The sequence below is a fragment of the Dermacentor variabilis genome, chromosome 10 (assembly GCF_050947875.1).
Source record: "Dermacentor variabilis isolate Ectoservices chromosome 10, ASM5094787v1, whole genome shotgun sequence".
Lineage (NCBI taxonomy): Eukaryota > Metazoa > Arthropoda > Arachnida > Ixodida > Ixodidae > Dermacentor > Dermacentor variabilis.
In genome coordinates, this window is record NC_134577.1 from 8,563,424 (window position 1) to 8,588,847 (window position 25,424).

The 25,424-nt window shown below is 44.0% G+C and overlaps 1 protein-coding gene across 2 annotated transcripts; it reads left to right on the plus strand.

Annotated features, from left to right (window-relative positions):
- Positions 1–395: 395 nt before the first annotated feature.
- Positions 396–6,874, plus strand: LOC142559793 (uncharacterized). Of its 2 annotated transcripts, XM_075671449.1 has the most exons (3): positions 396–519; positions 2,695–2,720; positions 4,724–6,858. In XM_075671449.1, exons 1-3 carry the CDS (start codon positions 481–483, stop codon positions 5,121–5,123), a joined length of 465 nt encoding a protein of 154 aa, XP_075527564.1. In that variant the 5' UTR covers positions 396–480; the 3' UTR covers positions 5,124–6,858. The 2 variants fall into 2 exon arrangements, 1 of the variants encoding a protein (XP_075527564.1); XR_012823254.1 differs by lacking the exon at positions 2,695–2,720 and having other exon boundaries at positions 4,724–6,874.
- The last annotated feature ends 18,550 nt before the right edge of the window (positions 6,875–25,424 follow it).

The window sequence follows — 25,424 nt, forward strand, 5'->3', positions numbered from 1 at the left end:
TTCTTTCACTTTGGGACCCTCGTCTGTATATTTGTCATGTAATTACATCTTTTTTTTTTTGGAACCAATAAATCTGAATCTGAATCTGAAGTGTCCTAGGTGACTAAAAGTATTAACAATCTTTGTCACCCTTGTGCTGACGCACGCCAGCAGCAACCAAACATCTTTCTCACACAAAAAGCTTTCGACAATCCTTTATAGATTTTTTATAGAAGATAATTTAATATGTTCAGGAAGGCAGGCTTTACGGAAAGGTTAACGAGGGTTCTCATAAAGATCAGAGAGCAGAAGATCATAGAAAGATTGTGATTATGAAAGCGTGCACTGATAACCACAGGGCCAGCAGCTGTCCAAAGAACCCCGCCCTGGAGACGTCCATGGGCAGATTGCCATGAAGATCCGGGTGGGAAAGCGTCCCTTGCCGGCGCCTCAACACATTTCTCGGCTCGCTGGCTGGACTCGAACACCGCCTCTGGTGGCATGTTGTCCAGCGTCACAAGGTCGACTGCGGTGTGTAAGGTATATCGTAAAATTCTTTATGCATCATTGTTTTACTTTAGCCTCTTTAATGTGTCTTGTGCTTTCTTTCCGCTTTCCTTCCCTTTTTGTTGTGCTAGACTGCTATCTTCCCCACTTATCTAAGAGTCCTGAGTATGATAATAAACTGCCTATGTGACCTTGTTGCTTTATTTGTGCTTTTAATAAACTGCAATTCGAAACATGCAATCTGTTCACACAAATTTAGTAATGGCGTGAATATATTGCGATGTCAAGACTACTACATATTAATGCTGAAAACGGAAGTTTTCATCGTTAATATAGAACTGTTCATAAAGTTCTCTATTATTAGTTTTATTATTATAATATTAGGTATCTATTAATAATTATTTATTATTCATAGAGAATTATTCGTAATGTATTCTATATTAAATTACTTTCAACTCTGACGCTATTCGATTAGTATTTGATTCGGGTTTGAAAATCATTACTCACACACTCCTATTGAAAGTTAAATACAGGCAAAATAGTGAATGAGAAAGATGAAAGCTGATGTTATGATTGTCCCCAAAATATAGGAGGCACCTATTGTGCTCTTTAAAATCACGTTCAACGACTGCCTGTGACCTGGTGTGCCATTAGCTTTCAGTGGCACTAGTTTTGATAGGCATATATTTTAATAGCCAGGAAGCAACGTAGGCTCATGTTGTTGTCGGAGGGGTTCTAGAAAGCCGGACAAGGATAGTCAATGTAGTAAAACTACGGCAGTAAACCACGTTGCTTGCCGTGGTACACCATGCGACCCCTCAACATAATGCCTCTGGAGAGAAGAAAGAGAAGGTACTGATGTAGAACTGGACACTTCTTTATTTATACACGCGATTAGATGCAAATTAGGTGAACACTTAGTACCCATCCAAATATTCTTGGCTGCTTGCGTCACGGAACTACAGTTCGCAATTAGTACTGGTTGTAATACTACACGCAATGTAAATATACTGTTTGCCTTGCGTGTGCTGCAAGACAAGCCTAAAATGACGTCTACGAGAAAACTTTGCTGGCAAACATGACATGACAAACAAAAGTAATATTGACATTGAGCGAAGACTTCGTATTTACACGAGATCTGGCGCATCGAGGTAACAAAAGCAGATCGAGTCACTGACTATCCATACTCGGGTATCCGCTGTTCTGCGAGAGATTAGTTAACAGACAGAGAAGGCTAATGACATGAAGTCTTTCTATAAAAGTCGTCCAACTGCATATAATTGCTTTATTCGTTGCCGCAGCCTGTGATGCACTCAACTTTCTTTGCCCATTCACCAGCACAGTTGGCAGTATATTACCTCACTCTCCCGTTATCGCACACTCCAGACATTCAACACGGCTTACTGCACACGGCGACCTACCTCGTGTCATCATGGTAAAGATATCATAGGTGGGTTGGTGGATGGTCATGATGACGATTCGCGTCCTGGCGGCCTGTCGCACATACTTGATGAGCATGAAGCCGCCTAGGATGTTCAAGACAGAAATCGGCTGTTCTAGCAATACCATATCTGCATTATCAAACGAAACGTGGCTGCTTGACCGATATAAACATCACTGAAGTTAAATGTGTTATTAGCAGCAGGCTTCATCAGTAGGTAACATTGCGCCCAGAAATGCAATGCATAAGGCTGTGGAAAGTGCTTTTAGCAGTTAGGAGTAGACGACAACATATGGTGCCATTTAATCTCATTGAATGCCACATACATTTTCGCCCAAAGGTCGGAGGTTTGCCTCGCATCGAGTCATGTCGTATGGAGTGCAGCGGATAGCTGGTTTGCATAGACTGCCCAAAGGCGTCGCACCTATTGCCTGGTATGGTAGGGGCAAGGTGGTTTCACATGTTTCATGCTGGTTATGCTATAGAACACTAATGACGACTGCAGAAGTTTATGACACTCATGTGAAAGACAAACCTAAGGCGACGCTATTTTGCACTTCCCTTTATGTGGACCCATGCTATAGTATTTGTCAGTTTATAGTAACCCTGTGGTAATCGATTTTTTATTGAAATAAAGGAATGAACGGTACGAAATTACTCCTGATTGCAGTTTAACGTGGCTGTAACTGTTTAACCTGGTCAAATAGTCAATAAACTCAGAAAGACGAGTATATGTCATTCTCACTGTTGCCTCTGCATTATCCCAGGTCGACCTGACTTCCGTAGCAGCGAGGTGAATAACATCCCTTGCAGTACGCTTATGTCGGGCCACATGTGCCATTTGCGAGCAACGTAGGCGACACAGTGCTCCAGCCTTGCCGGTGACATGAACACTCTGTTGTCATCGTGCAGCCGGCTGCTCCACTTTGGATGTTGGTTGGCCAGGATGTCCAGCAGGGTCGAACCTTCTTACCCTGCATCCTGAAGTGCAAAAATATATTGTTTATGTGTCTCGGCCACTCATATTTGCAGATATGTATCTTTTGCTACCTTTTGACAATATTTTATGCCAGCGATGCGCCGTTTCCAGGATATTTGAAGCTAACAATTAACGATCTCTGGATGTAGATGTGGATGCAAACAAATGCACCACTTTGGTTAATCCGACACGCAAGGCTGCGCGCTAAGACTTATTGGAAATGCAAAATGCCTTAAGTATGTACAAAAGTGATACAAAGAGCGAGTTTCAAGTGCGGAAATCAGCGACAACAAACTCCAAGGCAGCCGCGTTCGCGGACAGAGCTCGGTGCGCCTTTAATGGCCGCACTGCTGGCACAACCGAGCGCTCAGGCTTGCTCATCCAGTGGTCGGTGGGTGCAACGCAGCTTCCAGGTACGGCATTGCTAAAACAAAGATGCCAGCCGCGATCGACGAAACGCGTAACCGACGCACATTCAACATGGGTGCAGGTGCACAAATCAACGGGTTTAAGCCCCGGCTCCCTTCCAAAAAGTTTCCAGCGGCATGGAACAGAGTGCAGCCCATAAAACTGAGAAAGGTGGATTAGTAACGAAAGAATGATGTAAACTGCTTTTCTTTCGTAGGCTGGACATTCTCGGTCGAATCATGAGCATGGGAATAATTTGCTAATAGCGAGCTTAATAAAGCACAATTGGGGGCAGCATCAGCGCAAATCCAAACGAGAACAATCCTGAAATTATTCAAACATTGTTCCGTTTCCAAGTTCACCTGCATTTGTAAATGTGTTTTTCATAAGAGTCCGAAACGTACACTAGGTACTACTAATCCATGTTTAAAACTGACTGCGTAGTAATTAGATTCCATAATTACCTTAACAGGCATGGCAATCGGTTATATTGTGTCTCGGTTTCTATTTATGCTGATGGTGCAATGATTCAGATGTGAAGCGTTGCACAGTAGTAAAAATTGGGTCTTCATGCTAATTTTATGGATTTATTGCACTGGCTAGGAAACGTTTCATTGAACTAGCTTGATGTGTGTCTTGTGATTGGAGCAGACAACAAGCACTCGTCTCTGTATCACAATTTACATACTGTGCCGATTCATTACTTGTACTCATGCTTTTGACACACTTCGGCTGCCTTGACAAAGCACAAGTATGCCATTGACAGGGAAATATATGAAATATTTCGAGTTGTCCGTTAATAAGTCGGGCAATAAAATGGCCTGTCTTTCCATGCTAGAATTGTCCGGCGTGGAGCACGTGGGTTGCAGCGTTCGAAGGTTTTTATAATGTCTAGTCTAGTTGATACGCACTGTTCTATTTGCATCCTTGCTTGACGATGAGCATTCTGATTATAATTATCTTTTTTTTCGTAGACAGCCTAGGGGACGTTCTTGCTTATTTTTCGCGTGTTGTGATGCGTTGTGGTTTGAGTATCACTTGGCTTTTTACCGCCCATTGTGTATTATGTTATCTTTTTTCTGTACCTTTCGCCATACCTTCTCATTAACAATGTAATGGCCCCTTACACATCACTCCGATGAGGAGCCTGTAAGGTACTGTAAATAAATAAATAAATATAGAAAGAAAGGAAAGACGAGAAATAAATTCGTCAATTATACTGAGGTTAGATGCGACTTTAGCTGCGCTAGGAAGCGGGGTCCGTAAATTTCTTCTCGCTCTCCGCAGCACCGACTGTCAGTCGAGCAGTATGCAAATTGCTGATAATTGAGGAAAACGCGAAGCAAGCATTTATTTCTGCCTGAAGGAGTTTCCAGCCCTCTCCATTTTTCTTTTCTTTTTTGTTACAGTTCCAGAGCAGCGTGGCTCACCGGAAGTGGCGATGATGGCGAACATATCCACACCACGAACTTCGGAGAATCCCTCGATTTGGAGCAACCTGATGCGCGGGCCACCGAACTGTCGCTGAACCAGTCTGGAGAGGTTCAGCTCGAACGCCAGGACTCGAACCTGCGTCACAGCAGCCACATTCACTGTCACGACGACGTGGCCATTCGCACCGTTGCTGAAAATTACGACAAACGCGTGGCTCCGCACACAAAAATAAAGTTTGAAAACACCGCTGTCCAGAAGCCCAGAAGAGGACGACTACGACGATGCCGACGACGTGTAACGCCCATGACGTGCAAGATCGCTCACACTTCACGCACCACGGCTCGAACTAATAAGTGTCTGCGGGGTAGGTCCTGACTAGGCTGAGCAGAGTTTGGGGTGGGTCATCGAAGTAGAGCACCGATAACAGGGCGGCTTACAGAGTTATACAGTGGGTAGAGGGAGAGGAACGACAAGGAGTGGAATGTTGGTGGAATGCATGATAATCTGAACGGAAAACCACGTACGACTGCAAAGCTTGGCGATGTTCACAGCAGCGCATGCTATTCGCCTGCTGTGTTTTTTGCAAACCCACCAAGGTGGTTCAGGACCATTTTAAACCTGTGATACATAACGCACCTTCTGTATACTGCGCCGTTTGCGGCTTCTAAATTCAAATTTGTGCAGGTAAAACGTTATAAGCTATATTCGTGGAAGCCAAGTTTCGGTTTTGAATAGCTCAGGAATGTAATTACCAACTACAGCGCTAATTATCTTTACTCACAAATTCTACTATCTTTAGTACAAGTTTGCACTACATAGCGTGAAACCAAAGTTCGACGAATGTAGAACAGTTTTTGAGAATTGCAGGTTTAAGTACTCCCAAGTACTGTTCGTTTCAGTGGTTGGTGCTTTGAACAGCAAACTCGTCAAAGTAGGTGTCTGAAAGCACCAGCCATGGACAACGAAGCCTGGAGTGAGACACGTGACTTCCACTGCAGTATTTACAGTGAGTCTTCACATGGCACAGGATGGGTACGTTAGAGAAAATGAGGGATGCCTTATGAGCGTGCTGCTCCCAACTGGCGTATGTGCAATAGCCGTGTAATAGTCAGTCAGTCAGTCAATCAAACATGCTTGTCTTGCAGGAAGTACACAAAATTTCCCTGCGGGAGGCAGACTAAAGGCGAGAAAGCCTGACGAGGTCTTGGCCCCCTGAAGGTTCAGCCACTCGAATGCACGAATTGCATTGCATGTACTTTCGGGCTGTCTTGTGGTTTTATCGCGTGCTTTTCTTTTGGGTGCTCCACCCTCTTGGTAAGAACAGGTGTGCGTGGTGATTAGCCCAACGCTTTGTTAATGCTGTTTGAAGTTTCTGCCTCTAGAATCGCTGCTTCCTTCCCTCGTGCAGCTACCGTCTTTATGCTCTTACGGACGCTCTTCACGATTTACGAGTCACCGCTAAGACGTTCTGAAAGTGTTTAGATTTCCGTGCCATTGTTGATTTCGACGTACGTGACTCAAAATCACATCCATAACGTATTTTCGTACTCACTGCGTCGTGTGCGCATGTGCACTGCATAAACTAAAGGGTGAGAAGATTCGTTTGCTTATAGGCGGCCTCCTCTTCACTTTATGTGTGTGCGTGTGTCCAAACGATATATTTAAGAGCTTGGAAATAAAATTTCGTTGAATGAAGGCCGTGCGTGTCCATTCTCACTTCGTTTTCCTCACGAATAGTATCTCATACGAAGGACCCGTTCACTACCTACAAAATAGCACGTTCATATTTACGTTGCCGTGTGGAGTTTTCTTTAAGCGTGGACAAAATGGCACCAGCCAAGCGGAGAGGGCAAACAAATGAATTGTTCTGTCAAAGGGATACCTGTTCTAACACCTTCTTATCACCGAACATGGCAGCATGTCACAGCACTTCAATGTAGGAACACTTGCACCCTTTGGTGTGTATATTTTGCACACAATAATAATCATCATCGGCCTTGGTTGCGTTTCCTTTTCTTGAAAACGCTGCCCTCGTTACTTTCCAGTCCAGAACGCTCTGGCAGGCTGACAACGCGCATGCAGTTCGTAACTTGCAAGTACTGGGCTCGCAGCGCTAAAGAAAACAAATGCGGGAAATACAAATGATGGTAATTCTTGTGTGGCAAACATACACCGCAATAGGTGCAATTGTTTGTGGAGTGTACCAAACCGGATCACAAATTGCAACATAATTCAAGCGTGTATAATGGTTCGGCTGCATTCCAGGCACGGCGCTGTTAGTCTCAGCCACTGCAATGTGGACGCAGAGTCTAGCATCGCAGCGCAGCCAACGTGACTGACCGCGGCCGGTGCGCATGAGCGGCTGCCAGCACGCGGATAGAGCATGCGTTATCTCGTCGGCAGAACGGACTATGTGAGCGTAGGCCGCGACAGCGGCCCAGCTGGCCAAGCTACTGGTCGACAAATAAACAGGGTTCGATGTGCCGTTCCGGTAGCCGAGCGGCTTGAGTGTTGAACTCGTATCCTTCAGGACGGTGGTTCGACTCCCGGTGCCTGCATCGTTGAAAAAAAAAAAAAAGGCAGCGATGCGGACGCCGGGGCTCGAAGTGCCATCCATGAAGGTTCGAGGTGGACCATGAAGGCTGGGTCTCGGACCCCAGAGGACCTCCTGCATCGTAGTACTACCGTACGCATGGCCAGTGCGCGGATTGAAGGCGGTGCGGATGTCGGCACTATGACGCAGGTGACCCCCTGGGAGTCACGGTGCCGTACAACTGGGTGCCGGAACTCCAAGTGCCGGAACTGGGAGTTCCGGCACCCAGCTGTACTCTCGGCCGCCGGAATGTGGCGGATAAGAGGGAGTTTTGTGTCATGGTGCACACTATTTCCTCTCGCTATCCCCCGGGTATCCTAAGAGGGTGGATACCTGTTGCTTTTGTGGGAAGTGCGAAGCGCACCCCACGGAGTACAACAGAAGAATAACACCCCTAGAGGAAACCCACCTGTAAGAGACCCCCCCCTTTAAGAGACCTAACCCCACCCCCTAGAGAAAGCGCCGACCCGGCCCGACCGAACCCCCCCCCCCCCCCTAGAGAAAGCCGACCCGGCCCCCACTTCAAAGAGAACCCCTGCTTCGCTCTTTTGCCGCGAGAGGAGCCGACCTTTTTTGCCGCGTGATCTCTATAGAGGTGGGCTCCTCTCGCGGCAAAAGAGCGAAGCAGGGGTTCCCTTAGAAGTGGGGGCCGGGTCGGCTTTCTCTGGGAGGGGGTTCGGTCGGGCCGGGTCGGCGCTTTCTCTAGGGGGTGGGGTTAGGTCTCTTAAAGGTGGGCCGGGTCGGTTTTCTCTATTGGGGGGGGGGGTCTCTTACAGGTGGGTTTCCTCTACGGGTGTTATTCTTCTGTTGTACTCCGTGGGGTGCGCTTCGCACTTCCCACAAAAGCAACAGGTATCCACCCTCTTAGGATACCCGGGGGATAGCGAGAGGAAATAGTGTGCACCATGACACAAAACTCCCTCTTATCCGCCACATTCCGGCGGCCGAGAGTACAGCTGGGTGCCGGAACTCCCAGTTCCGGCACTTGGAGTTCCGGCACCCAGTTGTACGGCACCGTGACTCCCAGGGGGTCACCTGCGTCATAGTGCCGACATCCGCACCGCCTTCAATCCGCGCACTGGCCATGCGTACGGTGGTACTACGATGCAGGAGGTCCTCTGGGGTCCGAGACCCAGCCTTCATGGTCCACCTCGAACCTTCATGGATGGCACTTCGAGCCCCGGCGTCCGCATCGCTGCCTTTTTTTTTTTTCAACGATGCAGGCACCGGGAGTCGAACCACCGTCCTGAAGGATACGAGTTCAACACTCAAGCCGCTCGGCTACCGGAACGGCACATCGAACCCTGTTTATTTGTCGGCCAGTTGCTTGGCCAGCTGGGCCGCTATTGCTGTCTAGCTGGCCACACAGTTCGTTCTGCCGACAACATACCACATGCTCTATCCGCGTGCTCATGTGCGCATTACGCTACACTCTGCGTACACTTTGCAGCAGCGTAGCGGAACTGTATTCGGCGTCACTGAACACGCTGTAGTTATTTGAATCCTTGACCCGGTTTAGTAGCACTGCGAGGAGCGGTTATAGCAAGCTGTTCAATTCCTTTTATGAGAAGACCCACGTCCCCCTTTAACAGAATTAGTTGTCGATTGACTGGCGACACTCGGACGCTTGTCCACGCTGAAAGAAAATGCTAGCGAAGAGAGACCAGACACGCACGGGCGTTAATTCCACACACCGTAACTTTATTTCGAAGCTCTTAACCATTCGTACACCAGCAAAAAGCATTCCTCCGGCCCTTTAAAAACAAAATTGAGGCACGATCAAAAACCGAACATTCTCACCTTAATTTACGCCGTATACATGCGCGCACATGACGCCGAAAGTGCAAATTTCTCACAAATATGACATCGAATTCATTACTAGGACGACAGGTGCCGGGAGTAGAAAGTAACGCTGGCAGGGGAAAACAAACACTATCACAAATTCTTAGTGGCAATTCCGAAGTCCTGGAGATCGTAAAACCCAGAAGGCTGTATCTGTGCGAGAAAACGAAACCCATTCTAGAGGTACGTTTGGAACAGCTTAACGGAAGCCTCCGGCCATAGAGTTTCTCACTACATAACCTAGAGGGAAATCTGGCGCTGCTGCGCTGTGGTATGCATGGGAATGCCGGTATATGGTGGATTCAGATTGGCATCGTTCTCGTAGAGGCAGGACACTTTGAAGATGCGCTTGGCAAGTACCGTTCCGTCTGTCACAATGATTCATTTTCTACTAGAACAGCACGTGAAAAGCTGTTTTAGCTTATTACGCGAAAACATGTCTTGTTTAACTATGAGAACTTCTTATTGTGCGTACGACTACATGTTCCGTAAAAAGTATCAGCGGGCCGCTAAAGTTGGAGGACAGACGACAAGGTTCGCGCTCGCTTGGAAACAGTTGGTCGTCTGTTCTTGCTTTTCTTCGCTTGGTCATGCATCGTGGGAGAGTACAGATGTAATATGCGTGAATGGAAACATTTTATGAAGATTTTACTTGGAGAACGCGTTATTTGCGTAGCCATATCCACGTTTTAGACGAAGCCTCTTACAACACCAGCCAACACCAGCCTCGCAGACACATATACCGTCATTCCCATGACGGCACGGTGCCCCTTTAAGAAACTCCCATAGACGGTGGCGCCAGATCACCCTCTAGGTGTTATAGTGAGAAACTCTGCCTCCGGCTAATAAGCATGGCTGTTCGCGAGGATTGTGGAACGCGAGACACAAGTACGCGAAAAACTACAGAACAGCTCGAAAGTACTTCCGATGCTCAACAAGCTTTTTCGTTCTTATACGGCGATTGCTTAACATCCTAATGTCACGCGTAAGTTTGCCTGCTACACAACACAGGCGCCAGTTCAGAGTGATAAATTATCCAGACGTCTTCTATTCTACTCAACCTGCGGTATGCCTCCCAGACGAACTCCAAATTTTGCAGTAGCGTGGTGTGGTGTCCTTTCAGGCTTCGCTATCCATTGCTGCAGTTTTTCAAGTACTTACTTCGAAGAGTTCGCTGTTCAGAGCATCCAACAACACAGACACCAAACGTATTTGGGCGCACTAAACCCTGCAATGCCCAAACAGCGCTTTACACGAAATAAGTACAACTTGATTTCTCGCCATGGAGCGCAAAGTTATACTGAAGATAGCTTCAGCAAACATAACGAGCACTGCAGCTAGTAGTTGCTTTCCTAAGCTGTTCACGTGTGAAACTCCGCTGCAATATATGTCGCTACTTCTGTTTCACGTGCAGAAATTTGAAATTCAGTCTCGAACGGCGCAGTAATCATTGCATTGCGTTATGCATTGCAGGGTTAAAAAGGATCCTGAACGAAGCTCTTCGCTTATTGAATAACAGTAGGCGACTAACATACGCCACCGCGAAAGTCTCCGGCAAATTTTGCAGTCGTACGTGGGTTTTTCGTTATTTCAGCTAGTCATGCACTCCACCAACATTCCACTCCTTGTCTTCCCCTCCCCCCTTCACCAACTAGATAACTCGGTAAGCCGCCGTGCTATCGGTGCTCTATTTCGAAGACCCGCCCGTAACTCACCTCAAGCTACCCAGGACGTACCCCGGAAACACTTATTAGTTCGAGTCGTGGTACGTGAAGTGTAAGACATCTTGCACGTCATGGGCGTTAAACGTCGCCATCGTCGTCGTCTTCTGGCCTTTTGGCCTGCGGTGTTTTCAGACTTTATTTTTGTGTGTGCGGAACCAAGCGCTTGTCGTACTTTTCAGCAACGGTGCGAATGGCCACGTCATCGTGACAGTGAAACTGGACTCGCTGACGCGAGTTCGAGACCTGGCGTTCGAGCTGAACCTCTCCAGTCTGGGTCAGCGGCTGCTCGGTGGCTCGCGCACCAGGTTGCTTCAGATCGAGGGATTCTCCGAAGTCCGTGGTGGGGAGATCCTCGCCATCATCGCCACTTCCGGTGAGCACGCTGCTCTGGAACTAACAAAAAAAAGGAAAAGAAAAATTGAGTGGGCTGGCAACTTCTTCAGGCAGAAATCAATGCTTCCCGCGTGTTTTCCTCAGTTGTCAGGAATTCGCATACTGTTCGATGCCAAGTTAGTGCTATGGAAAGTGGAAGGGCGAAATTTACAGACCCTGCTTCCTAGCGCCGCTTACGCAGGATATAGCCCAATTATAGTCCGTTTTATTTATGTATTTAATTTTTTATTTATTTGCAGTATCTAACAGGCTGCTGATCGGATCAATATGTAAGGGGGCTTTACGTGGTTAGTAATATGGTGACGAGTACTGAAAGAAACATACATATATTGGCTATGTACGAAAAATAATACAATCCCAATGCTCTTCATCAAGCGAATACACAACAGAGTTCATATAAACTAGACGACTGGACATTATCTAAACTTTTGAACGCCACAACGTTCTCGTGCTGTTGCGCATGCATCTAGTCGGCGTTTCGTTTCAAAAGCACAGATCGACCCACGTGCTACATAGGGGACAATTCCAGCCAGAATATATACGCCATTTCATGGCCCGCCTTATTAATTGCAAAGAACTGAATATTTCAAATAGGAACCTGTCAGTGGCACGCTGCTCATTTGTGAAGCGAGCCAGTGTGTGTCAAAAGCACGAGTCCAAGTAATGAATCGGCGGAGTACGAATTCCGATACAGAAACGAGTGCTTCTTATCCGCTCCGATTGCAAGGCTCACATTAAGCTAGCTGAAGATGTTTCATACGCAGACCCGCAATTACGCACTGTTAACTTGAGGGCCTAAGTTTAGCCAATGGGCTTTAACTGGATTTTAATTCGGAACCACTGTACCATCAGCATAAATACAAACCTGATCAGAAAATAACCGAATCGAATTTCTGGTGAGGTAGGTACATGGAATTGCTATGTAGCCTCTGTTTAAGCATGTAGCAGTAGTCTTTAGTGTAGGTTTTGGTGTCTTAATTCAAATCGCATAAACAAATACAGGTGAACTTGGGAACGGGACGATATGCCCGAGTATTTTCAGAATTGTTCACGTTTGAAACTACGCTGATGCTGCCCCCAATTGTGATTTACTTGCTTATTTTTACTTACTTTTTTACTTACTTACTTTTTTTACTTGCTTACTTATTTACTAGCAAATTATTCCGAAGCTCAGGATTAGACCGAAAATGTTCAGCTCACCAAGGAAAAGTAGTTTACAGCATGCGTTCGTTTCTAATCCGACTTTTTCACTTTTCTTTGCTGCGCTCTGTCGCATGCCGCTGGCAACGCTTTGGAAGGGAGCCGGGGCTTTCGCCCTTCGATTTGTGGAGCTGCACGCATGTTGAGTCTGCATTGGTTACGCGTTTCGTCGATCGCGACTGGCTTCTTCATGGAAGCAATGTCGTACCTGGAAGCCACGTCGCAATCATCGACCACCGGATGAGCAAGCCTGAGCGCGCTCTCGTGCCAGCAATGCGGCCGTTAAAGGCGTGCTGAGTTCCGTCTGCGGACGCGGCTGCCTTAGAGTTTGTTGTCGCTGATTTCACCAGTTGGAACTCGCTCTGTATAATTTTTACACATACTTTAGACCTTTCGCATATTGAATAAGTCTTAGCGCGCAGCCTTGCGAGTCAGATTAACCGAAGCGGTGCATTTGTTTACATTGACATCTACATCCACGGGTCGTTGATTGTTAGCGTGAAATGTAGAAACGGTGCATCGCTGACATGAAATGTGAAAACGTAGCAAAACGTACACATCTGCAAATATCAGCGGCCGAGTCAATTAAACAAAATACTTTTGCACTTAAAAACACTGAGCAAGAAGGTTCAACCTTGCTGGACATCATGGCCAACCGACGTCCAAAGTGGAGCATCCGGCTGCGCAAGGACAGCAGAGTGTGCTCCAGCTTTGCCAGTGGCGTGAACACTGTGGCACCTACGTTGCTCGCAACTGCAACATGTGGCTTGAGATGAGCATGCTTCAGGAGATGTTCAACTCACTGCTGCAGAAGTCCGCTCGACCTGGGATGATGCCAAGGCAACAGTGAGAATGACATATACTCGTATTTCTGAGTTTATTGAATAATTGACCAGGCTAAACAGTTACCGCCACATTAGAGAGCAATCAGAAGTAATTTTGCGTCGTTCATTCCTTTATTTCAATAAACAACGGATTACCACAGGGGTACTGTATGGTCTGGCAAACACTACAGTATGTGTCCATATAAAAGCTAGTGCAAAAGAGCGATACCTTTAGGTTTGTCTTTCACATGACTGTCAAAACCTTTTGCAGTCGTTATTAGTGTTATATAGCATAACCAGCATGAAACATTTGAAACAACTTTGGCCCTACAATACACCAGGTAATAGGTGCGACGCCTGTGGGCAGTCTATGCAAACCACCTACCCGCTGTTCTTTATACGACATGACTCGATGCGAGGCAAACCCCCGACCTCTGTGCAGAGCTGTCAGTGGCATTCCATGACAATAAATGGCACCATATGTTCTCGCCTACTCTTAACTGCTAATAGCACTTGCCAATGCCTATTGGATTGCATTTCCGGGCGAAATGTCTACTGATGATGATGCCTGCTGCTGATGACACATTTAACTTCAGTGATGTTTATCTCCTTCATGCAGATGTAGCCTTGCTAAACCAACCCATTTTTGACTGACGTTCTAAACTGATTTTGTCCAACAGGCCACCAGGGCGGGCATCGTCATCATGACGGTCCATCCATCCAACTATGACATCTTCACCATAACGACGCGAGGTAGATCGCCGTCTGCAGTAAACAGCCGTGTCGATAGGCACACTACTTTAATATACTGCCAACTGCGTTGGTGGATAGGCAAAGAAAGTTGACGGCATCACATGCTCCCATAAAGCTAGGGCTAAAATTAAACAATTAAATCTAGCTGGACGATTTTTATCGAAAGAATAATTCACAGACAGAGAAGTCAGATGACATGCAATGTCACTCATTCATTCATGAGTGAATGTCATTCCCCCTTAAGAGAGAGAGAGCAAATGATAAATGAAAGGTAGGGAGGTTAACCAGGACTGAGCCCGGTTGGCTACTCTACACTGGGGAAAGGGAAAAGGGGACGGAAAGTTTAAAAGAAGAGAAAGTCTACTGGGGATATCGTTAGTACACTTTTAGTGACTTTTCATTACGTGATGAATAAACTTGTTTGTGTACATTACATTGCGCTTTAACATCAGAAGCATATAGCCCTTAAAATAATCTCTCCGGTTGCTTTATAAAATCAAACAGCTCAGATTCAACGCATAGATCATTCCTCCTGGAAAAAAATTTTATTGACAATGATTTACGCGATGAATTAACGAATTTGCGTAAGTTACTTTCCGCGTTAAAAGCAAAAGCCTATAAGCATATAAATATTCTCTCCGCCTTACTTTATAATTTCTCACAGCTAAATTCCATACATAAATCATTCCACCAGCAAATGCCTTTTTAATGACAATTATTTACGTGACGAATAAACGCTTCTGCGTAAATTACTTTCCGTTTAGAAGCAGAGGCCTATAACACTTGAGAATATTTTCTTCGCCGTGTTTTATAACTTCTAACAGCTAAGATTCAAAGCATAGATCATTCCACCAGCAAATGCACTTTTATGGACAATTACCTACGCGATAAAAAAAAAACAAATTTCCATAGGTTACCTTCCACGTTAAAGCCAGAAGCCTATAGCCCTTATAGAATAATATTTACGCTTACTTTCAAAGTTCCATCATCTCAGATTCTACGCATAGACCATTCCCCAGGAAATAATCTATTACTGACAATTATTTACTCGATGAATAACCGAATTTCTGTAAATAACTTTCCGCGTTAAAACAAGAAGCTATAGCCCCTTAGAAGCTTTAAAACACGGTGGAGAGATTATTCTAACAGATCAGATTCAACGCATAGATCATTCCTCCAGTAAATGCACTTTCACTGAAAATTACGCGATAAAAAAACGAATTTGCAGAAATTACTTTCCGTGTTAAAAGCAGAATCCTATAGCCCTTTAGGGTAATCTCTCCATTTGCTTTATAACTTCTAACAACTAAGATTGACAGCATAGATCATTCCCCCAGATAATAAACTTTTACTGACAAATATTTAGGCGACAATTAAACGAAATTGCATAAATTGGCTTCCCCTTTAAAAGCATACGCCTATAGCCTTTAGAATAGTCCTTTATCACTTTTCCTAACAACTCAAATTCAACGCATAAAGTATTTCCACCTGAAAGTCACTTTTTCACACAATTATTCACGCGATGAATAAACGAATTTGCGCAAATTAGTTTCCCCGTTAGAAGTAGAACGCGTTAGCCCTTTAGAATATTAGCGCCAATGTGTTCCATCGCTTTTCCTAAGAAGCTAAGATTCAACGCATAGATCAATCCCACCTGAAATTCACTTTCTGAGACGATTATTTACTCGACTAACAAACGAATTTCCACAAAATATTTGCCACGTAAAAAGGAGAAGCCTCTAGCCCTTTAGAAAATTAACGCTACCTCTTTATCACTTTTCCTAACAGCGCCCAATCAACGCATAGATCATTCCCACCCTCAAGTCCCCTTTTCAGACAATTATTTGAGCGATGAATAAACGAATTTGCGCAAATTAGTTTCCCCGTTAGAAGAAAAACGCGTTAGCCCTTTAGAATATTAGCGCCAATGTGTTCTATCGCTTTTCCTAAGAAGCTAAGATTCAACGCATAGATCAATCCCACCTGAAATTCACTTTCTGAGACGATTATTTACTCGACTAACAAACGAATTTCCACAAAATATCTGCCACGTAAAAAGGAGAAGCCTCTAGCCCTTTAGAAAATTAACGCTACCTCTTTATCACTTTTCCTAACAGCGCCCAATCAACGCATAGATCATTCCCACCCTCAAGTCCCCTTTTCAGACAATTATTTGAGCGATGAATAAACGAATTTGCGCAAATTAGTTTCCCCGTTAGAAGAAAAACGCGTTAGCCCTTTCGAATATTAGCGCCACTGTGTTCTATCGCTTTTCCTAACAGCTCAGATTCAACGCATAGATCATTCCCATCTGAAAGTCACTTTCTGAGACAATTATTTACTCGACTAACAAACAAATTTCCACTAATAATTTGCCACGTAAGAAGGAGAAGCCTCTAGCCCTTTAGAAAATTAACGCTACCTCTTTATCTCTTTTCCTAACAGCGCCGAATCAACGCATAGATCATTCCCATCCTCAAGTCCCTTTTTCAGACAATTATTTAAGCGATGAGTAAACGAATTTGCGCAAATTAGTTTCCCCGTTAGAAGCAGAACGCGTTAGTCCTTTCGAATATTAGTGCCACTGTGTTCTATCGCTTTTCCTAACAGCTCAGATTACACGCATAGATCAATCCCACCTGAAAGTCAATTTCTGAGAGAATTATTTACTCGACTAACGAACGAATTTCCAAAAATAATTTGCCACGTAAAAAGGAGAAGCCTCTAGCCCTTTAGAAAATTAACGCTACCTCTTTATCTCTTTTCCTAACAGCGCCGAATCAACGCATAGATCATTCCCATCCTCAAGTCCCTTTTTCAGACAATTATTTAAGCGATGAGTAAACGAATTTGCGCAAATTAGTTTCCCCGTTAGAAGCAGAACGCGTTAGTCCTTTCGAATATTAGTGCCACTGTGTTCTATCGCTTTTCCTAACAGCTCAGATTACACGCATAGATCAATCCCACCTGAAAGTCAATTTCTGAGAGAATTATTTACTCGACTAACGAACGAATTTCCAAAAATAATTTGCCACGTAAAAAGGAGAAGCCTCAAGCCCTATAGAATATTAACGAGACCTCTATCACTTTTCCTAACAGGGCCGAATCAACGCATAGATCATTACTACCGTCAAGTCCCTTTTTTAAGCAATTTTTTAAGCGATAAAAATGTATTTGCGCAATTTAGTTTCCCCGTTAGGAGCAGAACGCATTAGCCCTTTAGAATATTAGCGCCAATGTGTTCTATCGCTTTTCCTAACAGCTCCGATTCAATGCATAGATCAATCCCATTTGAAAGTCACTTTCTGAGACAATTATTTACTCAACAAACATATTTCCAGAAATAATTTGCCACGTAAAAAGGAGAAGCCTCTAGCCCTATAGAATATTAACTCGACCTCTATCACTTTACCTAACAGCGCCGAATCAATGCATAGATCACTCCTACACTCGGGTCCCTTTTTCAAACAATTATTTAAGCGATGAAAAAACGAATTTGCGCAAATTAGTTTCCCCGTTAGGAGCAGAACGCATTAGCCCTTTCGAATATTAGTGCCACTGTGTTCTATCGCTTTACCTAACAGCTCTGATTTAACGCATAGATCAATCCCACCTGAAAGTCACTTTCTGAGACAAATATTTACTCGACTAACAAACCAATTTCGAAAAATAATTTGCCACGTAAAAAGGAGAAGCATCTAGCCCTATAGAATATTAATGCGACCTCTATCACTTTTCCTAACAGCGCCGAATCAACGCATAGATCATTCCTACCCTAAGGTCCCTTTTTCAAGCAATTATTTAAGCGAAGGAAAAACGAACTTGCGCAAAAAGGTTTCCCCGTTAGGAGCAGAACGCATTAGCTCTTTAGAATATTAGCGCTAATGTGTTCTATCGCTTTTCCTAACAGCTCTGATTCAACGCATAGATCAATCCCACCTGAAAGTCACTTTCTGAGACAACTATTTACTCGACTAAAAACGAATTTCCAAAAATAAGTTACCACGTAAAAAGGAGAAGCCTCTAGCCCTATAGAATATTAACTCGACGTCTATCACTTTTCCTAACAGCGCCGAATCAACGCATAGATCATTCCTACCCTAAGGTCCCTTTTTCAAGCAATTATTTAAGCGATGAAAAAACGAATTTGCGCAAATTATAATATTTGGGGTTTTACGTGCCAAAACCACTTTCTGATTATGAGGCACGCCGTAGTGGAGGACTCCGGAAATTTTGACCAACTGGGGTTCTTTTCTAGTCTATTCTTTTTCCAGGGAGCTTTAATGCAGTGTTGATTAAAATGAACTAGTTTGCAGGCCTTTTGCCGAGAAAGCCAGCAGCACGACTTGTCTGTCTTGCTGAATGAAGCAGTTGACGTGTTTGTTGCAGATTGAGGTCTCCGTGACAGGCACCAAGGTAAGATACGTGCTACATAGCTTCTGGACTTTGACTCAGCAGCCCATTTGGCATCATGGAGTAAATCGCAAGCGCGAGCTACAGGTTATGCCAATATTAGAAAATTTCGAATTGTAGTTTTGAATATTGTCCTACTGATTCAGTCTTCAAATTGAATTGTCTTTCATCCTAAGTACGAAAATATTTCGACTATCTTTCTAGTGCTTTAAATCGTCAACTGTGCTTTCAAATGTCATATTCGAGGAACAGTACGGCAAAGTTCATCACCACAGTCAATTAGGCATGCGAGTGAAGTTACTCAATGTAGCAGGCTACATCGCTCGAGGAAGCAGATTTTGCCGCTTTTGACAACTGAATAGTGTCGAAGTTGATAAAAAAAACTGATAGCTGAACTTTGATATGATGTATACAATGGTATTGCACAGACTTTATTTGATATTTTGTGACACGGAACACCTCGCCAAACTGATATGACAGTTTGGTATGACAGTTTGGTGTGACAAACTGGTATGATATCTGCGGTCTGAGCCACTGTAGCTGTAGCTGATCGGCACGCGAGTCAATTTTCACAACTTGTGTCAGATTGGTGGGAAAGCACTGTAAATGCACTTGTTACAATAGAAAATTTGTTTTATTTTCCAGCATGATACCACTCTCTGAGAGCCACATATAGCACTGTAGTATGCCAGCTATCCGTTTTAATGAAAACATGTTTATTAAAGATCTGACCTGGTAGATATTACAATTCTGTCACATTGGCTATTTTACTTAAAGAGCTACACACTACTTGCAGAACAAATTGTAGGGTGGTATTACTTAACGAAATGCCATGACTAAATTATGATAGAGTACATGTTCTACTTGTAGAATGCAGTCAGTGCATGTAATGAAGTAACGTTACTTTCACAATAACCCCTGAGGTTCGCACTAGAATTAAGAAATATCTGCGGTTAAATGCATTGATTATCTTCTTGAAACTTGTATGCACTCCATTTTCTGCATTGTTTACCGTGCGAACTGGAGCGCCAATGCATTTCACCGCAGATTACTAAGAAATAAATATTTGCTCAAATATTGCTTTGTTCCTCTTCAGCTTCGATTTCTCACTTTAATCATGTGCACTAATGTCCACTAACTCACTAAATACAATACTAATATTACCAAGCTAAATTCACTAATTACAAAGTTAACAAGTAGGGGTTTGTTACAGAGTTAATATCACTTTGTAATTTGTATTGCAAGTATTGTCCATCTGTTCAAGTGATCTAGCCGATGGGGTTAGCTTGAGATATGTACCACAGGACACCTTTAGGTCAGCTTATAGAGAAATAGATAATCCTGTGTAACCAAACAGGGTTTTCAGTTACATATAACTCTATACTTTGAAGTCAAAAACATCAGTAATGGTATAAATCTGCTGCCATGTTCAGCATGCTACTGAACATTGTACTAAACGGAGGCTGAGTTATAACCTGAAGTTATAACCCGAAGGAATGTTTCCTGATAATGCCACACATGTGACATAGCATCAGGATAGGTGACACGGATACTGTCTTCTTACCATCTGTGATGACGCCAAGTAGATGTGACCAGAGACAAAGACCGAGGAATGCATAGTGAAAGCCGAGCCAATCCAAGACATGCTCCTGGTCGAGCCCCTCCCTTACATTCCAGAAGATGGCTCGCAGATGCACGGAGGTGTAGGCGCTAAGGAACAGACGACAAAAGAAGGGCGCAACGTTGTATTGGAAAGTAGAGGTCAGTGCCTGTCTGTGCAAAGAGAAAGAAACAAGGGAGGACACCAGAAGCTATATTATGTAATGTTTCTTTTCCTTCGAGTACATATATAATTTTATTTATGATCGGCATCACCCGTTGTAGAAAGTCGCTCAGTTGTACTGCTAGTGGCTACGGCATTGCGTTTTGAGCTCGAGGTTGTGTGTTAGATACACGTGGCAGTGACCATATTTCGACAGAGGTGAAATGAGAAACACGCGTACTTAGGTTTATGTCCACGCTAGAGAAGCACAGGTGGGCAAAATTAACCCAAAGTCTCCCACTACAGTGTGCCTTATAATAAGATAGTGGTCACGAAAAATAAAGCTTCACAATTTAATATTTTACACCGAAGTTGTCTATGGCTAAGATCCTGGGAGTTTTTCGTGGCGTAACGTCGACAGAAAATTATCTATGGCTCATATCCTCAAAGGTAATGACTCATACCGCCGTAAGGCAGAGGCTACGAGCACTCAGCAAGGCGAGGCGAACTGCGCGTACATTTTTTGGAATCAGATACAACACATAGAACAGCATACGCTACCATAAATAACACACTCAAAACAAACACCGGAACCACATAGTTGATAAGGCGCTCCTTTGCCTACATGCAATGCGAAGCACGTAGCGCTTCAATTGTGTTGCCCGGTAATGATTACTGTTGAGAAAGCTGCCGCGGCGACGGTAACTTGACTGTAGCGTACGAAGCAGTGAGTGACGTTACTATACTTTCGTACGTAAAAGAACCCGCCTAGCAACTAATTTGTGTTGTGAAAGTGTTATGGGAAGGCAACGTAAGTGAGGACTACCGGAGAGCAACGTTCATACTAGGCGCGGCGAATTTCTCTTCTTTCTTGTCCACACTTTGTAGGTGCACGAAGTTGCCACGCGAGCCAAGTGGCAGGCCGTCGAAACATCTTAGGCTAATAATTAGGTGATGTCATATCAATGTTGCCAAGTGAACAATTTCAACCTACATCGCGATGGGTACTCGTCATGGTTGTCGTTTAAGCTTCGTTGTCCAACCACCTTCGCAGCTTAGAGGGAAGACCATTTTTTCTTAGCAAGTGGTCAATACTGCTAGTAACAAAGGCTTAATGCCATGCCAGCCAATTATGGACCAAAAGAACAAAAAAAGCACTAGGCTTGTTACTTTATATTACCGCAGGATGCAAATGTCAGTATTGTGTTTGAGAGTTGATATTGGGCCAATCAAAGGCGTCAGAGCAAAGGCTACACCATGCAAATCACTAGGCAAAATAAATGCAAAGAAATTGTTGAACAAAAATGAAGTGTCCTTTCTTTGCATATCCTTGTTTCTCAGTACCAGATATAGCACAAGCTTCACTCAAACATAACCGATGCGTCTACAAGCAATGTTAACTTCAATTTTATGAAGATCTAGAATTAGCGATGAGAAAAGTGCGAACTCAGTATACTGTAGTAATGGGCGACCTCAATGCAAAAATGGGGGAAAAGCAGGCTGGTAACAAGTAATTGGCAACTATGTCATCGATTCTAGGAACGCCAGAGGAAAGATGCTGGTAGAATTCGCAGAAATGATTCAGCTGAGAATAATGAAAACCTTTTTCAAGAAGCATAGCAACAGAAAGTGGACCTGGAAAAGCCGTAATGGTGAAACAAGAAATGAAATTAATTTCATACTTTCTGCCGATTCCAGCATAGTGCAGAATTCAGAAGTGATAGGTAGAGTAAAGTTAAGTGATCATAAGTTAGTGAGGGCTAGGATTCGCCTCAATTTGGAGAGAAAGAGTAAAATTGGTCAAGAAGAAACAGATCAACCTAGAGGCAGTAAGGGTAAAAGCAGACAAAATCAGTCTGGTACTTGCAAACAAATATTCAGCTTTAGAACAGAGAGATGAAGACGACATAGAAATAATGAATGAAACCGTAACTAGGCTGGCTTCAGAGGAAGAAATTGAAGTGCGAGGCAAGGCACAAAGGCAACCACTAGGCAAGCTCTCCCAAGTAACAAAGGACCTAATAAGAAAAGACAAAGAATCCAAGTGTCCAACTCAAGAGAAGTTAGGATTCGCGGAGCTGTCAAAACTGATCAAGAAGGCGAAAATAAGTGATATTCGAAATCATAACGGGAGAAAGACTGAAGAAGCCGTCAGAAATGGACGCTGCCTGAAATCAGTGAGAAGGAATTTTGGCATAGGCCAAACCGAGATCTATGCACTGAAAGATAAGCAGGGTAATATCATCTGCAATCTCGAAAGTATAGTAAAAGCAGCGGAGGACTCAGGAGAACTCCATTCGAAACAGTAATGAACAAGATACAGACACTCCTCCTATAACTAGCGATGAGGCCAGAATGGCCTTCCAAGACATGAAACGGGGAAGAGCGGCAGGAGAAGATGGAATAACAGTCGATTTAATCAAAGCTGGAGGAGACATAATGCTTGCAAAACAGGCGGCTTTCTATACGAACTGTCTATCGACTGCAAAGGTCCCAGAAAACTGGAAGAATGCAAACATTATACTAATCCACGAAAAGGGATGTGTTAAAGAATTGAAAAATTATAGGCCTATTAAGCTTACTCCCAGTATTATATAATATATTCACTAAGATAATCTCCAATAGAATAAAGGCAACACTGGACTTCAGTCAACCAAGGGAACAGGCAGGTTGCAGGAAGGGATGCTCTACAATGAATGACATCCATGTCATCAATCAGGTAATAGAGAAATCCGCACAGGACAATCAGCCTCCATATATGGCTTTCATATATTACGCAAAGGCATTTGATAGAGTAGAGCTACCAGCAGTCATAGAGGCATTACGCAATCAAAAAGTACAGACCGCTTATCTCTATATTATGGAAATTATCTGCAGAGATTCCCCAGCTAACTTAATTATCCACGAAAAAAGGAGGAAGATACCTATAAAATAGTGGTCAGACAAGGAGACAATCTCTTCAATGCTATTCACTGCGTGCTTGGAAGAAATATTCAAGCTTTTAAAATGGGAAGCCTTAGGAGTAAGGCTAATATCTCAGCAACCTTCGGTTTGCTGATGACATTGCTCTGTTCAGCAACACTGCAGACGAGTTACAACAAATTATTGAGGACCTTCACAGAGAGAGTGTAAGAGTGGGGTTGAAGAATAATATGCAAAAGACAAATATAATGATGAATAGCCGGGCCAGGGAACAAGAGTTCAGGATCGCCAGTCAGCCTCTGAAGTCTGTGAAGGAGTACGTTTACCTAGGTCAATCAATCACAGGGAACCCTGATCATGAGAAGGAAGTTCACAGAAGAATAAAAATGGGTTGGATCGCATACGGCATACATTGTCAGCTCCTGACTGGAAGCTTACCATTATCATTGAAAAGGAAGGTGTACAGTCAGTGCATCATACCGGTGCTGACATATGGGACAGAGACTTGGAGTCTGACAAAGAAGCTTGAGAACATGTTAAGGACCGCGTAAAGAGCGATGGAACGAAGAATGCTAGCCATAACCTTGAGACAGAAAGGAAGTGGTTTGGATGCGAGAGCAAACGGGTATAGCCGATATTCTAATTGACAGTAAGTGAAAGAAATGGCGCTGGGCAGGTGATGTAATGCGCAGGTTAGATGACCGCTGGACCATTAGGGTTACAGAAAGGGTACCAAGAGAAGGGAAGCGCAGTAGAAGACGGCAGAAGACTAGGTGGTGCGATGAAATTAGTAAATTCGTAGGATGTTAGTTAGAATTCTTTGGTGCAGGACAGGGGTAACTGGAGATAGCAGGGAGAGTCCTTCGACCTGCAGCGCTCATAAAGTAGGCTGATGATGAAAATGGTGACGATGTTTTTTCACGAGCACCAGTTTCTGCCGCTCCTCCTACTATCTCTTTCACAGACAGGATAGCTCACGACCACCAGTGAGGCAGTGATAAATGGGTGCTGTGCACGCCGTTGACATGCCGACTGACACGTGGCTGTTGAAATTTGACTGACAGGCGGCCATGTCACCGGCCTTGTGCAGGGCATTCCGTTATTCTCGATTCTACACCCTCGCCGTTAAAACACATTCGTTAAAAAACATCAGTTAAAACACAACGAGCGTTAAAACACGCTCGTTGCCGCACCCACCCGCTTTATCCCCTCCCTCCTTTAAGAGAAGCATACCTATTTATGCCATACCACACCGAGGAAAGCATATGTCACCTTGAAAAAGGCAAGTCCACTTGTCGAAACGTTGGCTCTCGCTTTCACCTTGTTCTCTTTTTGCTCAAATGCTCAAGAAGGAAAATATCATCTATTTTCCTTTCAAGACACCGATGGGGTATCGCATTACAAGTGTGCCGGTTGGTTTTTCTCCTGCGTGAGTGTGACATTAGTTGTGCCTGCGCATGAAATGTTATGGTATCTCGGGATGGATAAATATTTAGCCTACGTTTAAATTTATTTGTTAGAATTTCGTGCTATGGTTGCGCGTCTAGGCTCTATCATTCCACTCACGCACTATGAGTATGTCTTTATTATATTATCAAGAAGCCGAAATAGTAATTTTTTATCAGCAGTTTATACTTGCGAGAAGGTAAGTACAAGTAAATTGTAAGTACAAGGAGTCAAAAATTGAGTACGATAACGTGGTTTATAGTGTAGCAAGGTGAAGAGCAAGACTATATGCTTGCGCTGCCTATCAACTGATGATCTTGCTCAAAACGATGCACCATATATATGATTGACTTATAAAGAACGAACAGTATGAAAAGTACATAAAAAATAATGTAGTGCAACATATCAATGGATGGACTGGAGTAGAATTTTTTTTTTCCCATTTTGTCACGCTATTGTACAACCTGCAATGTCTCACTTGCCCCGAATAAGTACTTCGAAATGTCTGATGCATGGCACATGAAAACGAGATCTTGCAAATTCTAAGCATACGTTGGAATTTATGTGCAGTGAACTAAATGTTAGAGCGCAAACACCGATCGACAGCGCAAGACACGATCCACACTGGCGCCAGTGTGTGTTGTGTCTTTCTTTTTGTGGATCGTCTTAGGTGTTTGCGCTCTAACGTTTAGTTCAGAATTATGTACCAACTAGGCTCAAATGAAGTGTTATGTGAAGTGAAGCTTAAGCTAAGCATGCAACCGAACGCTATACAACTTATGGCGCTGCCTAGAATTTTGTTTT